The sequence below is a fragment of the Convolutriloba macropyga genome, chromosome 14, assembly GCF_964194025.1.
Source record: "Convolutriloba macropyga chromosome 14, txConMacr16.3, whole genome shotgun sequence".
Taxonomy (NCBI): domain Eukaryota; kingdom Metazoa; phylum Xenacoelomorpha; order Acoela; family Convolutidae; genus Convolutriloba; species Convolutriloba macropyga.
The window spans coordinates 28,881,471-28,908,645 of NC_134481.1; the positions used below are offsets into that span (position 1 = coordinate 28,881,471).

At 35.3% G+C, this 27,175-nt stretch overlaps 2 protein-coding genes across 2 annotated transcripts in view; one reads left to right on the forward strand and one right to left on the reverse strand.

Annotated features, from left to right (window-relative positions):
• The window catches only part of LOC142353214 (uncharacterized), a 712,302-nt gene that overhangs the window by 105,417 nt on the left and 579,710 nt on the right, over positions 1–27,175 (reverse strand). Inside the window, exons 9-10 of the mRNA XM_075405443.1 lie at positions 26,216–26,454; positions 13,540–13,614 (exon numbers count right to left, since the gene is read on the reverse strand). Coding sequence (XP_075261558.1) covers positions 13,540–13,614; positions 26,216–26,454 — 314 coding nt within the window. The remainder of the gene's footprint in view (positions 1–13,539; positions 13,615–26,215; positions 26,455–27,175) is intronic.
• Positions 1–27,175, forward strand: part of LOC142353212 (uncharacterized) — a 276,576-nt gene that overhangs the window by 56,796 nt on the left and 192,605 nt on the right. The window lies entirely within an intron of this gene.

The window sequence follows — 27,175 nt, forward strand, 5'->3', positions numbered from 1 at the left end:
AAAACTGAGAGCACCCTATCTCGCGATAATCTTTACGCCCCATAATTGTGGGGTTGTGGGGCTTTTTGTGGACAACAGTGACAAGTGGGAGGTGAGTGAAATCGTCTCCTCAAAACAGTTTCAGTCAATCGCAATCCTGGAGACTGGTAAGGCGTAAGGCTCTAAGAGAACTTAATGCCCTCCGAGTGTTACCTGTTTATCCCACTTTTGAGGACAAAAAGACAATGAATATTTTAAAATAAAATTAAAGTGCGCGGAATTATTTTAACGGAATTTTGCAATTAGGCATATTCCTCGTTTTTAATCAGAGGGTACAGTGATTAATTTCAATATCAAATGAACATTAGAACTGGTAATTAAAACTCACCAGAACGAAGTTCAAATAACGGAAATCTAAAACTGGGCTTTATTGGTTTATCCCCTTCTTAATACAATCCAAATATTTGGATTGTATGGGTGCGCTGCCTTTAAGATGTTTTCACACATTTCTCCGATGAATTTTACCTTTCGAAACGGGATAAACAAGAAAATACTGGCGGGAATTAAGTTGCAATAGAAACCCTACGCTGGCTTTATTGGGCTTTAAGGTGCTTATTGTACTGAAGCTGCTCTATATTCAAGGTAACAAAAGGTCACTTTTTGACCACAAAACTGTTGCTGTTCTCGTCTTTTTTGGTCCCTTTTTCAGTTTTTTTCAACCTTTATGTGCAATGGTTCATAACTGCTTTCTTCCAGTAGTCTGGAAACTTCTTACTGTCAACGATTTTATTGTAAACGTCGGTAATAATTGGTACAATGTCCTTCGAGATCGTTTTCAGTAACCTAGAGCACAAATGAAAACAAACCCGGCAGATTGCCGCAAAATAGCCGCCGTTGATTCCCATAACTCTATTGGGATTGAAAGAAAAGAAAATATCAACAAAAATTGATTTTTGTATAAAAACATTTTTAAGTGCGATCTATTTTTATGTCATTTTGTAATTGAACCTACTCCTGTCTCTCAGTGAGAGGCTACAGGGTCTAGTATCAATACCAATAAGCATTATAGATAGTAACTAATACTTATGAGAACAAAGTTCAAATACCGGGCATCTACAAATGCGCTTTATGGGTTTATCCCATTTCTATTTCTTTGATTTTTTATACTGACTCTCTTCATTTTGAATTGCTTTGCTGAGCAGCTGCTGTTTAAAAGGACTTTGAGTAGAATGACAGAAGAGTGAATCTAGCCAATAGAAGTCAAAAGATTTCACGCAAAATGTCAAAAAAGCGGAACAATGGGTAAAGCGAAAAAAATTCGACAAAGTAAAAAATAGGAGCGCTATAATAGCCGCTGCTGAGAAGATGAGGGCGGCTATAAATTACGAAAAGTTAATCATTTTTTTCAAATTCTTTTGATATTCAATTTGGCGCTTTTCAAGTTTTTTGAGGTTGAAGGGCCACTGAATCTTTTTAGGGCTCGCAGGTGATTACTGGTTAAGTTTAAGCGACAAAATAATTATGAAGATATTTCTGTGACATGTTTTTGTCAAGGACACTGGCTTCAATTACTTTAGGAACAATTTTGTAATTAACGCTTATTTATACAATTATAACATTTTAAGTTATTCTTGTATGTGCACACAGATTTCTGCTGGCCTTCAATTTAATTATTTTGTATGTTTCAGGGACGTTTCAAGACATAACGTTGAAACATACAGATTGCCGGAAAATAGCCTCCGTTGATTCCCGAAACCATGATTGGAATTGAAAGAAGAGAAACAAACTAATGAAAAAAGGATTTTTGAACTTAAACAATTTTCAAGTGCCAACCATTTTGATGTCATTTTAGAGCTGAACATACTCCTGTTTTGTTCTGAGACGACAGAAAGGCTAGTATCAATACCAATAAGCTTTAGAGACGGTAACTTAGAACAAAGTTCGCGCAACGCGCATCTAAAATTGGGCTTTATGGCTTTATCCCATTTCTATTTCTGATTTCGTTTCTTGATAATGACTCTGTTCATTGTTAATTGCTTTGCTGAGCAACTGCTGTCTAAAAACACTTTCAGCAGAATGAGAGAAGAGTGAAAATAGCCCAGAGAAGTTAAGATTTCACGCAAAATCAACACGCTGTGAACTAAGGTAAAGCAAAAAATTTCTATTCGACGAAGTAAAAAAAAACATAGCAGGACAAGTCCTGACATACAATTCAAAAAAATTTCATTGACTAAACAAAAAACTAGACCTAGAATGAACTATGGGTGAATTGGAAAACCCATTTCTAAAAAAATCAGATCAAAAAATTAAACAAAAAAAATCAATTTCAAAATGCCGCATGTGTACAAAAAACAACTAGCGAGAAATGGAAATTTGGTTCAAACAAAAAACTATGCCTAGAATGAACTATGAATGGATTGAAACAGCAATTTAGAACAAAAATCCGATCCAAAAAACTGAAAAAACAGTAACAATCAAAGTGAAATTGTCGCATGTGAACAAAAAAAACCATTTGCGAGAAAGCGAATTTTTGCTCACACACAGTTTTCTAATTCTACTTTAAAATTAGAGCAAAACAATTTCACGCCGCAAAACCACTCGATTTTTCGCTCCACTTCCTGTTTCGGCGTGACCAAAATCAATACTCCGATTTGACTTCAAAAATCATAAAAATGTGTGACCAGATCTTAAAAAAAAGACAGCGCACCAATACAATTCAAATTCCTTGAATTGTGAAAAAATTGGAGCTCTAAAATAGCCGGCTGAGAAGATGAGGCGGCTATTAATAAATGAATCAAATATGCAATAAATTTCATTTTCAAATTTCCCGAACAAGCAGTCACTTTTTTATTTCGGGGCAGCCTTCATTCGTAAATAAAAGCATTAAAAAATTGATTTATAAAACATTGACATCAAGAAGCTATAGCGAGTCTTTAGAATTTACTGCTAATTCCTCGCTTTGTATTTTTGTTTTTGCCTGCTTCTGCCAGTATACGCTGGTCTATATATCAAGCAAACTTTGTCTTCGATGCCCGGTTTATCTTACGGTTTATCTAACATTTTCAGTTGAAAACCGTGGTGTGGTATTCAACATATTTATTGTGGAAGTTTTTTCCTCTTAATTTGTGTTTTTGTCTTATTGTGAGACTTCGTCAAGTTTTCAAGATCAAGAACCGCTCTTCATACCATGAAATTGTCTCCTCAAAGCAGTTCTTTATCTTGTTTTCTTTACTGTTACTGTTGTCCACTCAAGATTACAGCTCTCAAAAAAGGGGTCGTGAAAGAGTTGACATTTTCAAAAACAATTAATCAACGAAGTGTACGTTTCACGGCGTATTGATATTTAAACAATTTCAAAAGGAGCTTACAAATGTCAAAACCACAGATAAACTTGAGAAGAACTCGAAAGAGGAAAGCGCTGAGATGATAAGATCAACAAAATTTCAATGCCAATCATTATGGTCAAATTTCTGCTCTCCTGTCGCAACAAACAAATAAGGATCATTTAGCAGCAGACAACAGATGCAAAAAAGAAGCTATTAAATCGGACTTATGCATAAAACGGTGGGCGGGGGATCTTTGATAGCACGCGGCCTATCCGGCCTAACAATGTGCAGGGGTGGGGATTGGGGGGTGATGTAGGGGGTGGGGGATCCATTTCTAAGAACCGCGCATCACACCATAAGTATAACTCTCCAAAAAGATTCTGCGAATCGCATACTTGGAGATTAGAGAGCTGAAAGGCTCTAAGATTACTTAATGCGCACAGGGCGCTACCTCTTTATCTCTTTTCTGAGGACAAAAAGTCAAATGGGTCAGTCGAAAAATCGCAGAAAAAAGACCAAGCCTACAGAATTAAAATAATTGCTACAAACTTTGTTTGAGAGCAATTAACAATGATTTCCTAAAAAGTGCTAGTCAAGTCATTTATGATAAAAACATTTCTGCAAAAATTCAGCGTTAATGAGGGTAATAGAGGATGACATCACGCCACATAACAGCAGCTGAAAAAATGAAGTGCAAAATTTAAAAGGTTTCCAGATTTCGCAGTGAAAAAAATGTTTACAAGCATTTTTTGTCTCTGAAGTTCTTGCATGTAACCTATCTGCAAGAGTTTAAAAGTTTCGTAGACCAGTAATGATCTTTAAACTCAGAAAAGGAGTAAATAGGAAAATTTTAAAAACAATTGTAGATTTCAAAAAATCCTGCTAAAATTTGAAACATTATTGTCTTGAGAACCATCTCATTTTCTCAAGAGACTAGCCAGTAGCCCGATTTCAAGCCGTAAAAAGTTTCACTGGCTCATAGAGATCCATAAACTTGGAACATGATAATAATTTGCCAAAAATTTAAAAAAAAGTGTAATTTTATCAAAAAATTGCCAAAACTCGAGTAATTAAGTTATTGATAACCACTCCTTTAGCAATAGAAACTGTGTATCAGTTTACCATTAACCCATGGAAGAGGTCCCAAGTGCCAGAACAATTCAAAAATTCCGAAAAACTTAAAAAATTGCAAATATTTTTTTAAACAATTGCTTAAATTCGTGGTATAAGAATTTAGATGAAATTCCATTGCAACTAGAAACTATGCTATAACCTATTATCAAACCCTAGAGAAGGTTCCATCGCTCTTGAGGCTGGAGAAACCTAGAAATTGACAAAATTTGCCAAAAGAAATTGAACAAAATTGCAATTTTATAAAAAATAATTGCTCAAAGTGATATCAAAATGTTGAAAATCATGAAAATGTGTGACCAGATCTTTAGAAAAGACAGCGCCCCAATACAATTCAAACTCCTTGAAATGTGAAAAAAGAGGAGCTCTAAAATAGCCGGCTGAGAAGATGAGGCGGCTATTAATAAATGAATCAAATATGCAATAAATTTCATTTTCAAATTTCCCGAACAAGCAGTCACTTTTTTATTTCGGGGCAGCCTTCATTCGTAAATAAAAGCATTAAAAAATTGATTTATAAAACATTGACATCAAGAAGCTATAGCGAGTCTTTAGAATTTACTGCTAATTCCTCGCTTTGTATTTTTGTTTTTGCCTGCTTCTGCCAGTATACGCTGGTCTATATATCAAGCAAACTTTGTCTTCGATGCCCGGTTTATCTTACGGTTTATCTAACATTTTCAGTTGAAAACCGTGGTGTGGTATTCAACATATTTATTGTGGAAGTTTTTTCCTCTTAATTTGTGTTTTTGTCTTATTGTGAGACTTCGTCGAGTTTTCAAGATCAAGAACCGCTCTTCAATTTCATACCAAGAAATTGTCTCCTCAAAACAGTTCTTTATCTTGTTTTCTTTACTGTTACTGTTGTCCACTCAAGATTACAGCTCCCAAAAAAGGGGTCGTGAAAGAGTTGACATTTTCAAAAACAATTAATCAACGAAGTGTACGTTTCACGGCGTATTGATATTTAAACAATTTCAAAAGGAGCTGGATTTACAAATGTCAAAACCACAGATAAACTTGAGAAGAACTCGAAAGAGGAAAGCGCTGAGATGATAAGATCAACAAAATTTCAATGCCAATCATTATGGTCAAATTTCTGCTCTCCTAACGCAACAAACAAACAAGGATCATTTAGCAGCAGACAACAGATGCAAAAAAGAAGCTATTAAATCGGACTTATGCAGAAAACGGTTGGCGGGGATCTTTAACAGCACGGGGCCTATCCGGCCTAACAATGTGCAGGGGTGGGGATTGGGGGTGATGTAGGGGGTGGGGGATCCATTTCTAAGAACCGCGCATCACACCATAAGTATAACTCTCCAAAAAGATTCTGCGAATCGCATACTTGGAGACTAGAGAGCTGAAAGGCTCTAAGATTACTTAATGCGCACAGGGCGCTACCTCTTTATCTCTTTTCTGAGGACAAAAAGTCAAATGGGTCAATCGAAAAATCGCAGAAAAAAGACCAAGCCTACAGAATTAAAATAATTGCTACAAACATTGTTTGAGAGCAATTAACAATGATTTCCTAAAAAGTGCTAGTCAAGTCATTTATGATAAAAACATTTCTGCAATAATTCAGCGTTAATGAGGGTAATAGAGGATGACATCACGCCACATAACAGCAGCTGAGAAAAGAAAAGTGGAAAATTTAAAAGGTTTCCAGAATTCGCAGTGAAAAAAATGTTTAAAACTATTTTCTGTCTCTGAAATTCTTGCATGTAACCTATCTGCAAGAGTTTAAAAGTTTCGTAGACCAGTAATGATCTTTAAACTCAGAAAAGGAGTAAATAGGAAAATTTTAAAAACAATTGTAGATTTTAAAAAAATCCTGCTAAAATTTGTAACATTATTGTCTTGAGAACCATCTCATTTTCTCAAGAGACTAGCCAGTAGCCCTATTTCAAGCCGTAAGTTTCACTGGCTCACAGAGATCCATAAACTTGGAACATAACAATTTTCCGAAAATTTAAAAAGTAAAATTTTATCAAAAAATTGCCAAAACTCGAGTAATTAAGTTATTGATAACCACTCCTTTAGCGATAGAAACTGTGTATCAGTTTATTATTAACCAATGGAAGAGGTCCCTGGTGCCAGAAAAATTCAAACTTGAAAAATTGCAAATATTTTTTTAAACAATTGCTTAAATTCGTGATATTAGAATCTAGAAAAAAATTCCATTGCAACTAGAACCTATGCAGTAACTTATTATCAAACTCTAGAGAAGATTCAATCGCTCTTGAGGCTGGAGAAACCTAGAAAATGACAAAATTTGCCAAAAGAACTTAAAAAAAATTGCAACTTTTAAAAAATAGTTGCTCATAATTTTGATATCTAAATGTTCAAAACTATTCCATGGCCAAACAAAATTTTTCAGTGGCATATTATCAAATCCTTGAGGAAGTTTTCTGGCCCTGTGTCTGAAAAAAGACTTGAATAATGACGATGTCAAAAAAAGTTTAGAAAAATTGCAATTTTTGTAAAAAAAAACGCTAAAGTTCGTGATAATAAAATGTTGAAACCCACTCCATAGCCACTAGAAACTATGCAACTAACTACTATCAAATCCTAAATAAGGTTCCCTGACACCTAGGGCTGAAAAATGACAAAAATGCCAAGAAACTTGAAAAAATTGAAAATAAGCATAAATTTGCGTTTTTTTGTTTGGACTATCAAAACATATAGTTCTTCCAATGGTCATAAAAGTACTTATGTGTTGCAAAAGACCTTTATCAAATTTAATCAGCCTCAACTTTAGACTGATCCAACAAAAATAACAAAAAATTTAAAAGATAACGAAAAAACACGAAAATTTGCAACATTCTCGGCTCAAAAACTCCTAAAATGACCTTTCAACCTTATACTACGGCCTTCCCAGTAATTTCACTACACTGTGCACTTGAAGGACTACTGAACGCAGCTAAGGGCCTCTAATGAAACTTACTGCACGCTGGGCGCTACCTGTTTATGCCGTTTTAAAGGACGAAAAGTCAAATAGGTCAGACGAAAAGCCGGTCAAGCGAAAAATCGCAAAAAAAGACCAGCATGACTAATATAATTGCTAGAAACTTGGTTTGAGAGCAACTAACAACAAAGTTGCAATGAAAACTCAAACAATTCTATAATATGTCTTGAAAACAATGAGCGACGCAGTCACAAAAAGCATCGGCTTTGACCCGAAACAATCAAATCGATTGAAATGGTTCCTATTAACAACATATCAGACCTATCAACAGTATGATTAAATGATAAGACAACAAAAAGTACACAAAAATACTCAGGTAAGTCAAAAATTTAAAAAAAATTAAAAATAGTGCCAAAATCAGGAAAATACAGGCTATGAACACGAACCATCAATTCGATTAATTTATGCCTCATTGCTTACCAGTAAGACCTGTCAATAATGGTACAAAGAGGCCGGACGGCAGAAACAATACAAACACGGGCAAACATTCAAATTTTACATATGCTTTATGACAAAAAGAGTGTCAAAGTCAAAAAAACTTTAGCTTCCCTTTGAGGAACTCAATAAATTGCAAACAGGCGCAACTAAAACACATATAAATTATATTAAGAGCACTCAAAAGAAGAAACACCAAAAACAAGGCAAACTGCCGCTGGTAAAAAAATCTTTCAAAACCGACAAATACCAATTTCTCACTCCAATTTTAATGTGATTTGAAACAAAAATCACGCTTCAAACATAATCGCTTCTTTGCTCTCTTTACTACACCAGATTGATTAAAATCACCACTAATTTGACTTCTCATCGACGTGAAAAAGTCGAAAATGTGTGATCAGAGGCTGACGACGGCTATTGACTACGGCAACGCAAAACTAATTTTTGTTTGACGTACAAAAAGAGCAGAACGAGTCTTGTAATACCATATAACTTAACCATATACCAGGCTATGAGACAATAGGCTATCCAAACCACTGGAAGCTTTCATTACTGACGTTAAGTAACAAGACAAAACCTGGACAGCAAATATTAAGTTCAAAAACAAACTAACATTTTTGAATACAAAATAGCGTAACCTAAACTTGAATAAATTTATATATGCGCCGAGAGAAAGCATATGAGTCTTGTCATTAATCGCATGAGCTGAGAACATCACAAAACAACAGAAACAGGCGAAATCCAAAAATTCACTGAACTTTTATGAAAACATTAACTCCTTTCGTTTTTCTGAAAAATTCTTGTTTTTGATTCAAAGTCCATAATACATGTAATTAACGACACTAAGCAAAAGAACAAGCACAAAAAATTTTTTTAAAAATCAATTATTTTTTGAAAACAAGTAGTGCTAAAACCATAAACCCTCTAGTTTGGACTTGAACACATTCTCGGGAAGTTGCCGGAAAACAGCTGCCGCTGCCCCCTCGACGCACATTGGGATTGACACAGAAAAAGAAAAATAAGACATAGAAATTGAAAGAAATTGAATGAATTTTTGTAAGTGTCAAAGTGATCTTATTTGGTGTGTAAATTCTGGACATTCGGTTAGATTCCAAAATTAAACTTAATTCAGCTGCTAAACTTAAGGCTATTAAGCATAATACTAACGCTAGCTAGCAATCACTTTAATGAACTTTGATAACCTAATGCACTATGAATTAATGACCGGGCTTTATCGGTTTATCCCGTTCTTTTGCACTTTTCAATTTGACCTATGTAAAACTTGACTTATGTAAAACGAAAAACGTGATCAAAAGGTAAAGCGAACTCAAAAACAGAAGCACTATCTGGCAAAACAATCCAAAGAAATGAAAGAAAAACTTTGCAAAGTCCCAAAATTGGAGAAAAATAATCTAACAAACCAAATTAAAAAATCATTGCTTTGCCACCTGAAGCTTTTACGTGGAAGGTCATATTTAATCAATACAAATATACCCCTTAACCTATGTACAAGCCATTAAATGGGGTTTATTGGCCACTGAACAGGGAACAGTTCGAAAATATAACAAAAAACAGCGCCCCAATACAATTCAAATTCTTTGAATTGTAAAAAGGGGAGAGGGCATAAATATTAGTCGTTGAGGAGCCGACAGCGGCTATTAAACACTGAACATTTGTGTTAATTGTTCGTTAGAAAGTCGAAATGATTTGTCTCTAATGATACTTCGCGACAAAACAACACATACGGTTGAAACTCAAAACAAAATCACTAACATTTTTGAAACAAGTAGTGTCAAAGTAACAAAAACCAAAGTTTGAAACCGAAAACTTTAAATACTTTCGTTTTTGTCTTGTTGGAACTCCGAACTCAAGACTCGTCATTAAAAACTCTCATTAAAAAGCAAACATAAAACGCAGACTGCCGGAAAATAGCCGCGATAGACACTTGTGGCTTACCATGAATTGAAACAACTAAAGAAATAAGATTGATAGATCAACCACCAGCTTTTTAATAGACCACTAGACTTGTTTGGTTAGATTCGGACTGTCATTTATATGAGACACATTTGCTCTACAAGGAAAAAGCCCTAATGGACCTTTTCAAAATTAATATTTGATATTAAAACTCAAGACTCTATTCCTCAGGAATTAGGGCATATAAGTTTGGCACTACTTAGATGCACACTATTGACCTTGAATTAGTTAATGTTCATAAAACTTAAAGTTCCATAAGTGAGTTCAGAAGTCATTTATTTTGAGTGAGGTATGTCACGCAATTGACCTAAAAGCAGATATGACGTCACGAACACAAATTTTAACTGCAAAGCAGTAAAAGGCACTGAAGTCATTGAAAAAGTCAATTCCAAAAAGTCAGGGTTAGACAAAACAAAAATCTGTTAGACGAAATAAAAAATTAGGAGCGCAATAATAGCCGCCTGGAATTGCTGACGCGGCTATTAACAAGACATCAATTTATCCCGGCAAAACTCAAAATACACATATGTTTTAAGGAAACAGATAGCATAAAAGTCGAACATAGCTGGCAGATTGCCGGACAATAGCCGCCGTTGACGTGCCTGATGAACATCGTGATTGACACGGAAAAAAAAGAGAAATTGACCTGATTTTTTTTATTTTTTCAGTGTCAAAAAGTAATCTAATTCAGCGTGCAGTTTCAGTTTTATTCTTCATTCAGCTTCTAAATTCAACTTAATTCAGCTTCTAAACTGAAAGCTAATAAGCCGAATACCGATGTCAGCTAGCAAACACTCTAATGGACTTTGATAACCTAATTGTCAATGACTTTATGACCGGGCTTTATCGGTCTATCCCGTCTCTTTTGATTTTGCTCTTTTGACCTTGACCGTATTCATCGTCTTGCGTAATTCATTGAGTGAAAGGATTTTAAAACCTTTTAGTTGAAACAGTGAGTGAGGTAAGTCTGACAGTTATCAAAAGGCAAAAAGCAGGTACGGTTCAGATGGCAACCCTAGCTTAATTGAAGGGGGCGTGCCGCCCTTTACACCAGGAATTCATGTCTCCAAAAGAAGTGAATCACATGCTTAGAGTCTAGCAAGCCAAGAGAACTTGCAAAAAAGTTTCAACAGTACTAAAATAATTTCTACAAACTTTGAGAGCGATTCAAAACCTAGATACCCATTATTTAAAATTAGATACCCAAAAAATAACTCTCGTTTCCCCTCCTTTTACTACTTCAGCAGATATAGCCGGAAATATACAGCCGAAAGACTCCGGAATTGACTCAACGCAAAATCTCGCCAAGATTTCCTGCCAATTGCTCGCCTAGCAAAAAACCTTACTTATTTACCAATAATTTCGGAACAAATAATGGACAAAAAAGAGAAAGGTTAATGAATAATAAATCATGTTCCTGATAGTTCTTCACACGCCACAACTCCAAACCAAACACTTATAGAGGGACTTGTGATACAGTTAAGATTTCGTTCAGTGAACCACTCCCATATAATAGGGGAACAATAAACAAAAATCAATTAAAAACCGAGGAAACAAATAGGAAATGAGCAAACTTAAAATCCATTTTGTTGCAATATTCACTAGAACGGCGAAATGAGGGCGAAAAAAATAACGAGGGCGAAAAAAAATCATTGAATTTCTTGGAACTTAAAGGGCCAATAAAATCTTCACATTCCTAATTTAAGTGGAGAACTAAGTGCAAAATAGACACGTCACAAGACCACCAATTAAGTTAGCGAGTTAATCTCTGAATAAAGGCAATTTAAAACATAAACCGACTAACGTGAACGAATTGCTCTCGAATGATTGGTGAGGCCAGAGAAACGTTTATGGTACAAACAATTCTGACTTTAATCACCCAGAATTCAGCAACACAAGTGAGCAAAAGTCACTGAAAACGTCAAATCACTCATGGGCGAGACAAAATGTTCTTATATAAGAACTGTCACGTCAAAAATTGGCACAAAACAGATAAATAAAATAATTTCAAACTTCGATCGAGAGCAATTAAACAGTGTTTCGTCATATGACAAAATTGATAAAATTCAAGATTCAAGCTTAAAAACAACTTTATTTTCTTACCCTCATCTATTAACAGCGCATTTTCCCCACTTCAGAGCCTATTAAAGAAACTATCGAACACGGACGGCAACACAGAAATGACTGATAATGTACAATGCCCAATATAGCGGGATAAATCGACGAAAGCGCAGCATTATCTCTTCAGAGACAAATATGGTCGTCAAAAACAAAACCCATAAAAAGTTTCAGACTTTTGTATACATCAAGACATATCCGCAGATTGCTCGAAGAGCTGCAAAATAGACTTGCTTGCCGTAATAGATAGTAACAGATACAGGTATAAGTGGAAAAATTTATCGACGCCGCTCAAAAAACTATGTAAAAACCAATAAACGACTCATTAATAAGGCTTGTTAAAATTTACTCAGCAGAAGCCTTTTCATCAGGGACCTTTGTTACACATATGAGGTCCTCTGACCTTAAACTAATTTAAATCAAACTTAAGTTTTAAACTGCAAAAGTCATTTTATTGAATGAGTGAGGTATGTCATGTATGATCAAAATCTGATCACGCAAATAACCTAAAAACTTTTACTCGAGAAAAAGAGAGAGAAAAAGATGACGTCACGCGCAAATACCGTTAGTGAGAGGAGGAAGTCATTCAGTAAATTTGACTTATACAGCTTTGCTGTGTGAACAAATGTAAACGAATAAACGCTTCCAAGATTAATTCTTTTCAAAATCATCAATAATTAAAAAACATAGCCGGCGAAAATTCTGCGTAAAAAAGACACAGTCGATTAATTGCAGTCGATATGGTTTTCAAAAATCAATTACAGCGATTTAAGTTTTTTACTGAAAACGTATGCAATGATACCAAAAATTGGTCGTTTTTCTCTTGATCCGACGAAAGCGTTCGATACAATTGGTCTTAAAAATTTGGAAGATGGAATCATGTCACATTCGGGTCCGCTTACACTGGGGGAAAATTACTATTATGTGACATTCAAAATCTAACAAATTCTCAATTCTACACTCCGAGAAGAACTGCAGTGGTTCCTTACAGTGCTATGTTCTATCTCTGTCACAGTAGAGCATACGAACAGTACTTGTGTCGGCAAAATTTAGAAATGCAACAATTTGGCTTTTCTCAGTAAAATTGTTAAAATAGAGCGAAATTTTTGACGTAAAAAAGACACACAACTAAATGATTAGTTCTTCAAACTTATTTCCAGAGCAATTACTCACAAGATCAATTGATTATTGTAATATTCTCTAGAAACCCTGATTTGATCTAACGCTTTCCTAATGGGGGGGGGGGGGGGGGGGGGGGGGGCAAATAATGCCAGGAACGAATTTTAGCTCAGCAACTGAATCACTACTTTTTCCACGGTGGTATTTCCTGTTTAAAAATGTTGAAAAATGTTGAATACAAGAAAACACCCCTCCACCCTCCAGTTCTTTTCAAGTCGTGAAAATAGAACATCTTATCGACCCTTCGCTAAATCAAAAAAAGGATATGGGATACCTATTCTTCTTTTAGAATCGCGAAGCAGACTGTTCCATTTTTTTTCATTCCGGCGGTTTACAGAAAGGAGAGCGACTAAACAACAGCAGTTTAGGGCTGACAACCAACGGTTGATACACGTTAAACAACAGCAAAAAATAAAAACAATCACTTACGTTTCTTCTTCCAGGAACGTAGTTTGTTCTGAAGGGCGTTTCCTTGTGACAGAGTCTGTAGCACCCAGATGCGAACTGAAACACAACAACAGCCGAATAACGTCGGGTGAATTGCATCGGTATTACCCAGCTACGGCTTAGAGATGCTTATATAATTGCAACAAACTTGCTAGCAATAGGACGGGGAAGTGGAGTGGGGGGGGGGGGACATTATTTGAAGCATCGTACAAAAAAAGACCAAAAGACCACTATACTAAACATACCAGGCAGACTGCCGGAAAATAGCCGCCGTTGATTCCAATAAGCATGATTGGAATTAAAAGAATAGAAGATATTGAAAAAAAAAGATTTTTGTACAAAAACATTTTTTAAAGTCCGATTTATTTTTTCGTAGTTGAACATACCTCTGTTTCTTAGAGAGAGGCTACAAGGGCTACTATCAATACCAATAAGCATAAGAGATGGTAACTAAGACTTATAGGAACGACGTTCAAATAGCGGGCATCTAAAATTGGGCTTTATGGGTTTATCCCGTTTCTATTTCTGACTTCAATTTTTTATACTGACTCTGTTCATTTTGAATTGCTTTGCTGAGCAACTGATGTTCAAATTCACTTTTAGCAGAATGAGAGAAGAGAGAAACTAGCCTAGAGAAGTCAAAAAGATTTCACGCAAAATGTCGAAAGAGCGGCAAAATGGCAAAGCGAAAAAAAGTTCGACGAAGTAAAAAAAAAATAGGAGCGCTATAATAGCCGGCTAAGAAGATGAGGGCGGCTATTAATAACATAGCCTGCAAATAACCGGAAAATATCCGCCGTTGACCCGCTTTACTCACATTGGCATTCAAACAGAAAAATATTAGCGATAGAAATTGGCAGAATTCTGCATATTCGGTTATATTCTAAAAATACACTTAATTCAGCCACTAAACCGAAAGCTATTCAGCTATTAAGCATAATACTAATGTCAGCTAGCAACCTCTTTAATGAAATTTGATAACCTAATGCACTATGACTTAATGTCCGGGCTTCATATATTTATCCCGTTTCTTTTAATTTTGCTATTTTGACTTCGACCGTTTTCACTACATTGCGTATTTCAATGCGTGAAAGAATTTAAAATCCTTCCAGTTGAAGCCGTAAGTGAGGTCAGTCAGAGGTCAAGCGTGAAAATCGTGACTCATGTAAAACGAAAAAATACGTGATCAAAAGGTAAAGCGAATAAAAAAACATCGAAAGGACACGTCCTGACCAACAAATCAAAGAAAATTCATTCACTAAACAAAAAACTAGACATAGAATGGACTATGACTTGCTTGGGAAAATCATTTTGAAAAAATCCTATCAAAGTCGAAAAAACAGTAAACATCAAAGCGAAAATGCCGCATGTGACCAAAAAACCACAAGCTAACAAGACCATTTTTGTTCATACACCGTTTTCTCACTCTACTTAAAAATTAGAATACAAAATTTCACGCCGCAAACCACTCGCTTTTTCGCTCCACTTCCTGTTCCAGCGTGACAAAAATCATTGCTTCTATTTGACTTCTATATCACAAATATTGCTTCTATATCACAAAGAAGTGAGAACAATCTTAAAAACAAAGCCGGAACAATTCCGGAAACAACTCAAAGATGTCTTCGCCGAAAAACAGTCGGTGAAATAACTACTTCCTAACTGCCGAGAGCTTCAAAGAATAAAAACGACTACTTCAATTGAAATAAAAAAGAAATTGAAACATAACCGACTAACGTCGGGCGAATTGCTCTCAAACGACCGGCGAGCGGTTGGCTTTGTCAGTAGCTAGCCAAGTTTTATTGAAGCTAGTGCTAGCTTGATTCGATTCTTAAACTTTTAATTTTCTAGCTTTGTTAGCAAACAAATCAAATAGAAAACTGATATTTTGAAAATTTGCAAATATTGCAAAATTTTTTTAAAAAAGAAAAGCTTCCAGATATTGCAGTGAAAATGTTCAAAAATATTTTTTCTCTTCTGAGTCATGTCAAGTAACCCATCTGCAAGACTTGAAAAACTTCGTTGGCCAGTAATGATAGTTAAACTGAGAAAAGGACAAAAACACTCAAAAATTTGAAAACAATTGCAAATTTTAACAAAATCTTGCTAAAATTCAACACCTTAAAAACTTCAAACCCATTCCATTGTTTCGAAAGACTATCCAGCATCACTATTTCAAGCTTTTAAATAGTTTTACTGGCTCAAAAACATCCATAAACTTGGAACATGATAATAATTTTGGAAAATTTAAGAAATTAAATTTTATCAAAAAAGTGCTAAAGCTCGAGTCATTAAAATATTGATAACAATTCCATGAACCTAGAAACTATGCGACAGCTTTTCACAAAGCCTTGGAGGAGGTCCCTACGATCCTGGTGCCGGAAAAAAAATAATAAAAAAGTCAAAGATTCAAAAAACTCGAAAAAATTGCAAATAATTTTAAAAATTGCTGATCTTAAAATCTTCAAAACCCTTCCATTACATCTAGCAGCTATGCAGTAACCTAAGCTCAAACTCTAGATGAGGCTATGTGGCTGTTGAGGTTGGAGAAACCAAGAAAATGACAAAAAATTTGAAAAAAATTAGAAGTTGCAAAAAAACTGCTAAAATTTGTGATAAAAGTTGTAACTTATCCATGGCCAACAAACATTTTTCAGTACCTCATTATTAAACCCTAACGGAGATTTTCTGTTAGGCTGAAAAACCCGAATAAATGACAATAATGACAAATAAACTGACAATAGCGATAATAAACTGACAATAAATTCAAAAATTTGCAAGTTTTGTAAAAAAAAAAATTGCTGAAATTCGTGGTGTTGAAAAACATTTCATTACATTTAGAAGTTATACAGTAACTACTTTTGAACCCTAGAGGAGGTTTCTCGAGTCTTGAGGCTGGAGAAACCTAAAAACCAACAAAAACCTGAAAAAATTGTGTACACTGGGGGTCTGATGGTGAGGGGGGCGTGCAACAGTGGGGTGGGGGGTCAACAGCGCCGTGGGGGAGGGGTTGCAATAGGAGGGGGGGGGGGGGGGGGGGGGGGTGGGGTCAACAGTGGGGGTGTCGTCAACCTCTAAGAACCGCCCTTCACAACATAAGTATTCAGTCTCCAATACAGTTTGAGCTGAAACAGAGCTGAAAGGCTCTAAGAGCACTTAATGCCCGCTGGGCGCTACCTGTTTATCCCGTTTTTGAGGACGAAAAGTCAAAAGCGTCGGACGAGAAATCGGTCAAGCGAAAAATCGCATAAAAAAAGACCGACAGGACTAAAATAATTGCTACAAACTTCGTTTGAGAGCCATTAAAAATAGACTAAACAGTAATTTAAACTAAAAAAAAAACAAAAAAATAATTAAGTTTTCAATTTGTACAAGTACAAATAAAAACGGGAAAACAAAATTTCAAGCAATCAAGACAACCTCACTGCTCAGGCAAAGTTAGGACAAGCTAAAATAAGCCAAAAACATCTAATTTTAAAATAACGCGAAAAACAAAGAAATTAAGAATTATTTCAACAATTTTGAAAAAAATTTTAAGAAAAAACTGCTTGATACCAAGGAACTTGTATTTAATTTGTAATAGAAACCGCCCAAGATCGTTAGCCTTAGATAGAGCTACAAGTAAAAGTAAAAAATCGTTAAAATACCCTCAAAACCAGAGAATTAGTTGAAAAATCTTCAAAGTAGCGTAAATTTACCGTTAATTACCAAAAACCTTCAAAACGCTATCACAACAATCTCAGAATCACAACATTAGTCTAAAATAACTAAGACTACATAATAAGACATCATATATCATTAAATAACAGCTGAAAAAACCACGCGTGAAAAAAATTAACTGGCTCACAAAAACTTTCACACCTACATTTCTCGCTCTGTTTCAAAAAAACGAAGGCATAAACATAAGAACCACTCTCTTTTATCCGCTCTTCAAATTTTTTCATTGAAAAAACTTTTTCAAACTTTATTCACTCCATGGATTCCTGATTTTTGCTCGCTTACAGGAAACGACTTCGGAGAAAATTGACTACCCTAACTCCTAATTGATACCCTAAAGAACCTTTGAAACAATGACAAGCGAAATAACAATGGAAAAATAACTTACGACAAAAACTTAAAGAATCTGAGAAAAAATTTCATTAGGAATTGCGGGCACCAGAACAAATACTGGCAAAAAATTATGACACAGTTTCTGCCACGAAAAATTAAGACACAGTTAAATCTGATTTAAAAACCAAATGCCAATTGACAGAAGAGGCGACACAATAGTTCATATAGAGAAAAGCGGGGAAAGGTAAAGGACAGTTTCAAAAAAAAATTCGACATAACATTTGAACTAAATTATCCACATAATGTTGAAAAGCAATTTCTAATCAATCATTAACTAAATGAAACTTATTACAGCTTCTGTTCAGGCACTTACTCACCCAAAACCTGGCAAAAATTTATTAAATGACAAAACATACAAAAGACGAAAAAAGAACCCGAAAAATTAAGAAATTTGTAATATTTATTTCAGGTGTCTCTGACCTTCAACTGAACTATAGCAAGAAGCTTAAGATGAAAAATCTAAATCTTAAATAACAATTCAAAATTAATAAAAATTATATCGCAAAGTCAACCAAAACCACTAAAACAGCTAAATAAAACCAGAGGACTCTACAAATGCTATATAAATTGCGAGAAGAAGAATACAAAAACTGCTAAAAAAGCGTACATGGCAAAAATAGCTCAAAATTGAATCTAAAACATCATTTTTTTGATTCAGATGGTCAAAACAGCTTTCAAACACACTATTACTAGTTTGGGTAAATAATACAAACCTCTTTGACCGAAAATTTTACTTTAAACCAAAAATCTGCTTTGACGATGGAGGAGAGCGCCTAAATAATAGCGGTTGACAGGCTGACGGCGGCTATTAATAATTGCTACAAACTTCGTTTGAGAGCAATTAATGACTATTTTGAGTTCCATCTTAAGAAACTATCGTTATTCGAGGTCAAGATCCTTTCCGTTAATAGCCACTTCAAAATGCAAACCATCTGCTGTTTCTTTGACATCATGGAACAACAGAAATAGTTAACGTTTTGACGGCTGTTTAAGGGTATACGGTGCTGACAACAAAAAATGGGCGAATCATGCATATCACTGGGAGTAAAGTCATGAACACATCTGTCGAGAACTACAGTAGCTGATTTTAGATAGCATTGTCTCTCTATCTTGAAATATAGGCAAAACAATTGATTCATATGGAAAAAAAACGCCTAAAAATGGTTAGCTACATATACTATTATGCCGGCTGAACACCCGTAAAAAACCTGTAAAAGCAACAAGTTTTCCGAGTCTTAAAACCAAGAGCAATATAGCTAGACTTAGCTTGCAGCTGAAAAGCTAAAAACATACCCACCAGGTTGCCGGAAAATAGCCTCTTTGATTCCCATAACGATTGGATTTGGAACAAGAGGCGAAAAAAATTAAAATTGTTTATTTTAAACATCTGTAAATGGATCAAAACTCGATTGTACTTCATAGAAATCCGTACTTTTGTTTCTTAATGAGACAATTCAGAGAATAGCATCAAGACCAATAAAAAATAGAGCTAGTAACTAAGACTAATTCGAACAAAAGTTCGAATGCCAAACAGACTATGTGTTTTCCGGTATCGATTTTTGATCTAGCTTTTCCATATCCACTCAATTTACAGTCAATTGCTTTGCTGCTCAACCGTTATTGAAAGAATTAAATCAGAATGAGCGAGAACTGAAACCAGACTAGAGAAGTCCAGTGAAAGATTTCAGGCAAAACGTGGAAAAAGCGGCAACTTTGTTTACGGCGAAATTTTTTTTGACGATTAAAAACAACACCACAACAATTCTGCAAAATTAGCCACATAACTAAATTAAAACAAATAAAAACGATTTGATTTTTGACCTCTGCGGCAGACTAATTGAACATTACAAGCAAAACATCTTCATATTGAGAGAACAAATAAATAATAAAACCAAACTCAAGATACATATGATGTTATTTAAAATCAATGATTACAATCACTAACCTAAAACTGCAAAATCTGCGGAAGGACCTAGTTGCATCCCAAAAAAGTTCTTTTGACCACTTGAATTTAAAAGAAGCTGACAATAAACAATCATTTGTTAGCCAAAAAAAGTTAGATCCTGCTAATAGCTACCAAACAAATGAACTCCAGGCTAGCCAAAATTGGCTGGTCACACTAGCAACATATATGAAAGAAACAAAGTAAAAATGACAAAGGCCTTACAAACATAAAATGTAGGAAAACTTCCCAAAAAAAATTACCAAGCCATTTAAAAAACACTGAAACATAGCCGGCAGATTGCCGGAAAATAGCCGCTTGTGGCCTACAATGAATTGAAAAAACTAAAGAAATAAGATTGACAGATCGACCACTAGCTTTTTAAAAGACCACTAGACTTTTTGGGTTAGATTCGGACTGTCATTTATAAGAGACACTTTTGCTCTACAATGAAAAACCTTTAATGGAGCTTTTCAAAATTAATATTCGATATTAAAACTCAAGACTCTGTTACTCAGGAATTAGGGCATATAAGTTTGGCACTACTTAGATGCACAGTATTGACCTTTAATCAGTAAATGCGCAACCCACTATCGAAAATCTTTTAGAAATAGGATAGGAAAACAGGGGTGTCTTGGAGCACCCCTGGGAAGACCCTAAAGCCTGAACTACAACTACTACATACTTCTGTTTCTTAGTGAGACGACAATGGTCAGTATCAGCACCAGATAAAGTTCAAGTAGACGGCATATAATATGGGCAATTAAGGTTTCATCCCGTTTTTTTTAATCCTGACTGTTGATTGTTTTGCTGAGCAACTGCTGTTTAAAAGCAATTTTGAACAGAATTAGCGAAGTGTGAGATCAGTCTAGAGGTCATCAAGATTTCGCACAAACTGCTGAGCAAGCTGTGAATCAAGATAAAGCGAAATGAACTTTTGTTCGGAGTATAAAAAACAGCAGGTTATGTCCGTAACTACAGTTCGAAAACTTATTGACTAAATAAACAACTAGGCCTAGAAAAGATCACAATTTAATTTGCAAAAGCATTAAGAAAAACAGCATGAAAACAATTCAAATTGCCTCCCATGAACAAAAGGATCAGCAGCCATGAAGTTATTTTTTGTAAACTTTTTCTCACTCTACTTTAATGTAAAATTGAAGAAACAAAAGTTAATGAAAAGGCAAAAGCACTCGCCTTTTCATTCCACTTACTGTTAGCGTGACAAAAACATCTGATCAGTTTGACTTCAAATCAAGACAGAAGTCAACAGATCATGAAAACATAGCCGGCAGAACTCCGGAAGCAACTGGAAGAGTCGCCTCTGCCAAGAAGAAAGCGAATCTTTCAATTAACTTTTACTATCAAAGCGACTAGTAACAACTAATAAAGCTTCACAAAACTAAGAAAAAACAAATTAGCTGAACCAAAAAATCATCTGAACTAAAGAAAAATTCAATTACTTCTTTATATAATACAAGTACACCTAACATCAATAATATTTTTTGATGCAATTGAAAACATCACAATGATCCCACAGTCAAGCCAAATCAGGCTCACATACTTTATTTTTGATGAAAAATTTAAAACCTGAAAAAAAATTAACAAAAACAGACAAGCTTTAGCTAATTTTCCGTTATTTTTCTAGTTAAATTGTCGAAAAATAGTCGCCGTTGAGCCGCTTGACACAGATCATGAGTCAAACAGAAAAAAGATGATGGCAATTGAAATGATTTTTCGAAGTGTCAAAAACTGTTAATTTGGTGTGCAAATTCGATTAGAATCTATAATTAAACTTAATTCATCTTCAAAACTGAGGGCTATCTAGCCTAACACTAATGCTAGCTAGCAACTACTCTAATGAACTTTGATAACCTAATGCACTACGACTTAATTACCGCACTTTAAATGTTTATCCCGTTTCCTTTTGATTTTGCTCTTTTGACTTTGACCTACATGAAAAAGAATTTAAATCCATTCACTTGAAACTTTGAGTGAAGTTACTCACGAGTTAATCGTAAAAATCGTGACATCAATAAAAAGAAAAACGTCATCAAAGGCAAAGAACTAAAAAAAACATAGGAGGATTTCTTAACTACAATTCAAAGAATCTTCATTGACTAAACAAAAAACAGAAAACTGGACCTAGAATGGACTGTAAATGGATCGGGGAAATGGGGTGGACCATTTGGAAAGAATCACATCAGAGAAATATAAAACAGTAAAAATCGAAGTCCAATTGCCGCGTGTGAACAAAAAACCACTAGCGAGAAAGCAAACTTGTGTTCTAACGCAGTTTGGTCAGTCTGCTTCAAATTAGAATGAAATATGTCAAGCAGCAAAGCCACGCGCTTTTTCGCTCAGCTTTGTTTTTCAACGTGACCAAAATCCTCATCTTAATTTGACTTAATGTGAGGACAGATCCAAAAAAGCGATAAATTATCTTCTTTGAATTTCCAAAAGGAGAGCGCCTGAGTAAGCGCTGCTGAGAGGCCGACGAAGGCTATTAATAGTGCTTCATACCACTGAGAACTCTATTAATCAGGCAACTAAAAACCTTTTGATCTACAGGCGTCATTTAAAATCCCAATGAATTCGATAAAACAGAATTGCTAAAATAGCTTAAAAATTTGCAAAATAGCTCAAAAACTTCCAAAAAACCATAAACTCCGATTAACTATAAAAACTTTCTAACACACAATCTGAAAATGCTTAAAATTATTTTATGGCCGTTATAATAGCCACCTGAGAAGATGAGGACAGCTAATTAAAATAGATGAACATTACTTCTGACTCGAAAAATGACAACACCTCAATACAACTCAAATTCCTTGAGATGTACAGTAGAAACAGCACCAATATAATCAACAAAATTCTTTTAGTTGATTTTAAAACAAAAACACCACTATTTTTGTTGTAAAAGTCACTAAGTCCAAAAATAACGTTCAAACTACGGTACTTAACGCAAAACAACGCAAGACCAAAAAGTGAAATTCATCCAGGCTTCAAAAATAATTGGCGACAAGACATTGAAAGCGCAACTCAACTCGAAATTCTTATCATGAAAAATATCTGAAACTGGAAAGCGTAAACTAACTTTTGTAATAGCAATTAGGGGCCAAGTGACAATGACAAAAAGAACAAAAGAAAAAGCAACAAATGAAAAAGGGCCCTGAAAATTCTATACATAATTTCTAAAAACGTTCTCGAAGAGTAAAAAAAATTGTATATAAACCTCCCTCCCTCCCTCCCTCCCTCCCCCCCCTCCCTCTCTCTCTCTCTCTCTCTCTCTCTCTCTCTCTCTCTCTCTCTCTCTCTCTCTCTCTCTCTCTCTCTCTCTCTCTCTCTCTCTCTCTCTCTCTCGCACACAGACAAACACACACCACCTAAAAGAAAAACGACTCTCCTGCTTTTGAATTTTGTTTAGCAGGTTGTTCTCGCGAGGCAATTAACTATATATCTTTACATATCGCAGACTTATGAATAAACCAAGCAGATAGCCGATCAATATACGCAATTGATTTCCGTATACCGGATGGGGCTTGACAGATAAAGTGGAAAATCTTACAAAAGACTTTGTACTATGTAGTGCAAAATAGGGCAAACTATTTTGATTGGATATTGTAGCCCATATTGTAGCCCCGGCTTCCGAAAGCAACAAAAGCATTAAAAGCAACAAAAGCAACCGACAGCGCCTCATTAAAAAATAAATTGAATGCCTACACCGGCTATGTCGTGCCAATACTATCATACTGTTCTCACGCTTGGCTCCCAAACAGACAGCAGATGGAGAAATTTGAAAAGCTACAAAAAAGAGCCACTTCATGGATAATAAGTGGAAGGAACTGCACCTACAAAGAAAAGCTAATAGCACTTAAACTGTTGCCCCTAAGCCTGTATGTCGAAATGCAAGATTTACTACTTCTAATATCGTTACTTGACAATAAATTCGACGTCAAAGTAAACTTCGAATACCAAGACTTTGAAAAGACTAGACAAAACGCAAGAGGGGAATCAAAAACAGCAAAAAATTGTCCAAGGAAGACTGATGAAAACTTCCTTCACAGCGCCAAACTACTTTACAACATCTTTTCCAAAGTTCCTTCCAATTCAACACAACTATCGAGCAAAACAACAGTGACATCTACTGCAATTTCTTTAAAACAAAATACGATTTTAACAACAAATGCACGAGGAAAACCTTATGTAAATGTGGGATGCGCAACCCACTATCGAAAATCGATTAGAAATAGGATAGGAAAACAGGGGTGTCTTGGAGCACCCCTGGGAAGACCCTAAAGCCTGAACTACTACTACTACATACTTCTGTTTCTTAGTGAAACGACAATGGTCAGTATCAGCACCAGACAAAGTTCAAGTAGACGGCATATAATATGGGCAATTAAGGTTTCATCCCGTTTTTTTAATCCTGACTGTGTTGATTGTTTTGCTGAGCAACTGCTGTTTAAAAGCATTTTTGAACAGAATTAGCGAAGCGTGAGATCAGTCTAGAGGTCATCAAGATTTCGCACAAACTGCTGAGCAAGCTGTGAATCAAGATAAAGCGAAATGAACTTTTGTTCGGAGTATAAAAAACAGCAGGTTATGTCCGTAACTACAATTCAAAAACCTATTGACTAAACAAACAACTAGCATGAAAAAAACAGCATGAAAACAATTCAAATTGCCTCCTATGAACAAAAGGATCAGTAGCCATGAAGTTATTTTTTGTAAAGTTTTTCTCACTCTACTTTAATGTAAAATTGAAGAAACAAAAGTTAATGAAAAGGCAAAAGCACTCGCCTTCTCATTCCACTTACTGTTAGCGTGACAAAAACATCTTATCAGTTTGACTTCAAATCAAGGCACAAGTGTCAACAGATCATGAAAACATAGCGGGCAGAACTCCAGAAGCAACTGGAAGAATCGCCTCTGCTAAGACGAAAACGATTCTTTCAATTAACTTTTACGTATCAAAGCAACTAGTAACAACTAATAAAGCTTCACAAAACTAAGAAAAAACAAATCAGCTTAACAAAAAAATCATCTGAACTAAAGAAAAATTCAACCACTTCTTTATATAATACACGTACACCCAACATCATTAATATTTTTAATGCAATTGAAAACATCAAAATTATCCCACAGTCGAGCCAAATCATGCTAACATATTTTTCTATTTTTGACGAAAAGTTGAAAAACTGAAACAAAAATAGCTGCAAATTTTAGCAATATTCAAATATTTCTCTAGCAAAATGCCGACAATTAGCCGCCGTTGACCTGCTTGACACAGATCGGGAGTGAAACAGAAAAAATGGAAGACCAAAATTGACATGATTTTTCGACGTGTCAAAAACTCTTAATTTGGTGTGAAAATTCGTCTAGATTTTATAGTTAAACTTAATTCAGCTTCAAAACTGAAGGCTATCGAGCCTAATGCTAACACTAGCTAGCAACTACTATAATGAACTTTGATAACCTAATGCACTACGACTTAATTACCGGGCTTTATAAGTTTATGCCGTTTCCTTTCGATGTTGCTCTTTTGAATTTGACCTACATTACGTAATTCGATGAGTGAAAGAGATTAAAATCCATTCAGTTTAAACAGTGACTGAAGTAACTCACAATTCAAGCGTAAAAATCGCGCCATCCGTAAAAAGAAGAACGTAATCAAAAGGTATAGAGAACTAAAAAAAACATAGGACACGTCCTGACCTACATTTCAAAGAATCTTCATTGACTATGCAAAAAATAGAAAACTAGATGTAGAATGGACTGTAAATGGATTGGGAAAATGGGGGAACCAATTGGAAAAAATCACATCAAAAAACATAAAACAGTAAAAATCGAGTCAAATTGCCGCCTGTGAACAAAAAACCACTATCGAGAAATCAAACTTTTGTTTCAACACATGGTGGTCAGTCTGCTTTAAATAAGAACAAAAAATGTCAAGCCGCAAAGCCACGCCCTTTTTCGTTCAAGTTTTTGTTTTAGCTTGACCAAAATCTATTTCAATTTGACTTCAAAACACAAGAAAATGTGTGCACAGATCCTTTAAAAGTCAGCGACACAAATTATATTCTTTGATTAAAAAAGGAGAGCACCTAATTAAAAGCCCCTGAAAGGCTGCCGAAGGCTATGAATAGTGTTTTATACCGCTAAGAACTCTATTCATCAGGCAACTGAAAATCTTTTGAGCTACAGGCGTCATTTAAATTCCCAATGAATGCGATAAAAAAGAAGGGCCGAAAATTCGCTAAAAGAGCATAAAAACTCGCAAAATAGCTCAAAAACGTCAAAAAAAAAATAAAACTCGGATTAAATATAAAAATTTTCTAACACACAATCTGAAAATGCTTAAAATTACTTTATGGCCGTTATAATAGCCACCTGAGAAGATGAGGGCAGCTTTTTAAAATAGATGAACATTACTAATGACTCGAAAAAAGAAAACACCCCAATACAACTCAATTTACTTAGAGTTGTATAGAAGAGAGAGCACCAATATAATCTACAGAATTCTTTTAATTGATTGTAAAAAAATAGCAGGGTAATAATAGTCGCCTGAGAAGATGACGGCATCGATTAATAACTAAAAATAAATACCGGCGACAAGCAAGATTGGTCTCCCAAACATGCTGCGTTGCATGCCTCACAGACACCGTAACTGTTGCGGAACTTGTCAGCCGGACACTGTGATACACACTGGCTCTCGTCAATGGCATACTGGCATGACACACACTCTCTGGAAGAACGTCCCCAGCATGGTTTAATGTAGAGACTCGCCTCACCCACTTTGTTGTCACACTCCGAAGAACAAATCAGTTGGTCATCACTAATCGTCTCTGAACATGAAAAATGTGCGCCATCATTTTGGCAAACTTTCTGCAATAAAATCTCATATTTCTTGCATGCCTTTTGAACTTTTAAGAACCTCCATTCACACCATTAATTTTGGTCTCCTCAAAAGTTTACGTTTCCGTGAATCGCATACTTAGAGACTATTGAGGCTCAAAAAATACTGCTCAGCGACTTAACGCCCGCCTGAACGAAAGAACGCATTGAAAGGACTACTATAATTGGAACTTCTATACCTTCTATCCAGTAGCACTTCTATACCGAAATTTGGTTTGTGAGCAATTAATAATTTTAGATCATCATTAAATTAAATATCTTCGTGCATAAAAATAATTAAAAGAAAAACGCTTCAGAAAATTTTCAGCTCTGACCGTTTGTGTTGGCGCCACTTCAGATCAGCTACAAAAGCCATCAGACAGCAAGAAATAACGTTTAAAACTGAAAAAACTTAGAATTTGTCAAAACTCAAAAATGGCCAAAACTGAATTTTACAAGTTGGGACCGAAAATTTGTCCACCCCCCCCCCCCGATTTTGGGAAGGCAAAACCCGAGCAACCCGAGGTTATGGCAGACGGTTAGGGTTACCTCTAAGCTATCCATGGACCCAACGAACGTTATTTCATCAGACCCACAAGTGTGGCTATTAGCACTTATATGGTGCAAAATTGGCATTTTTCGATATTTTGTTATTTATTGTTAAATTTCTTA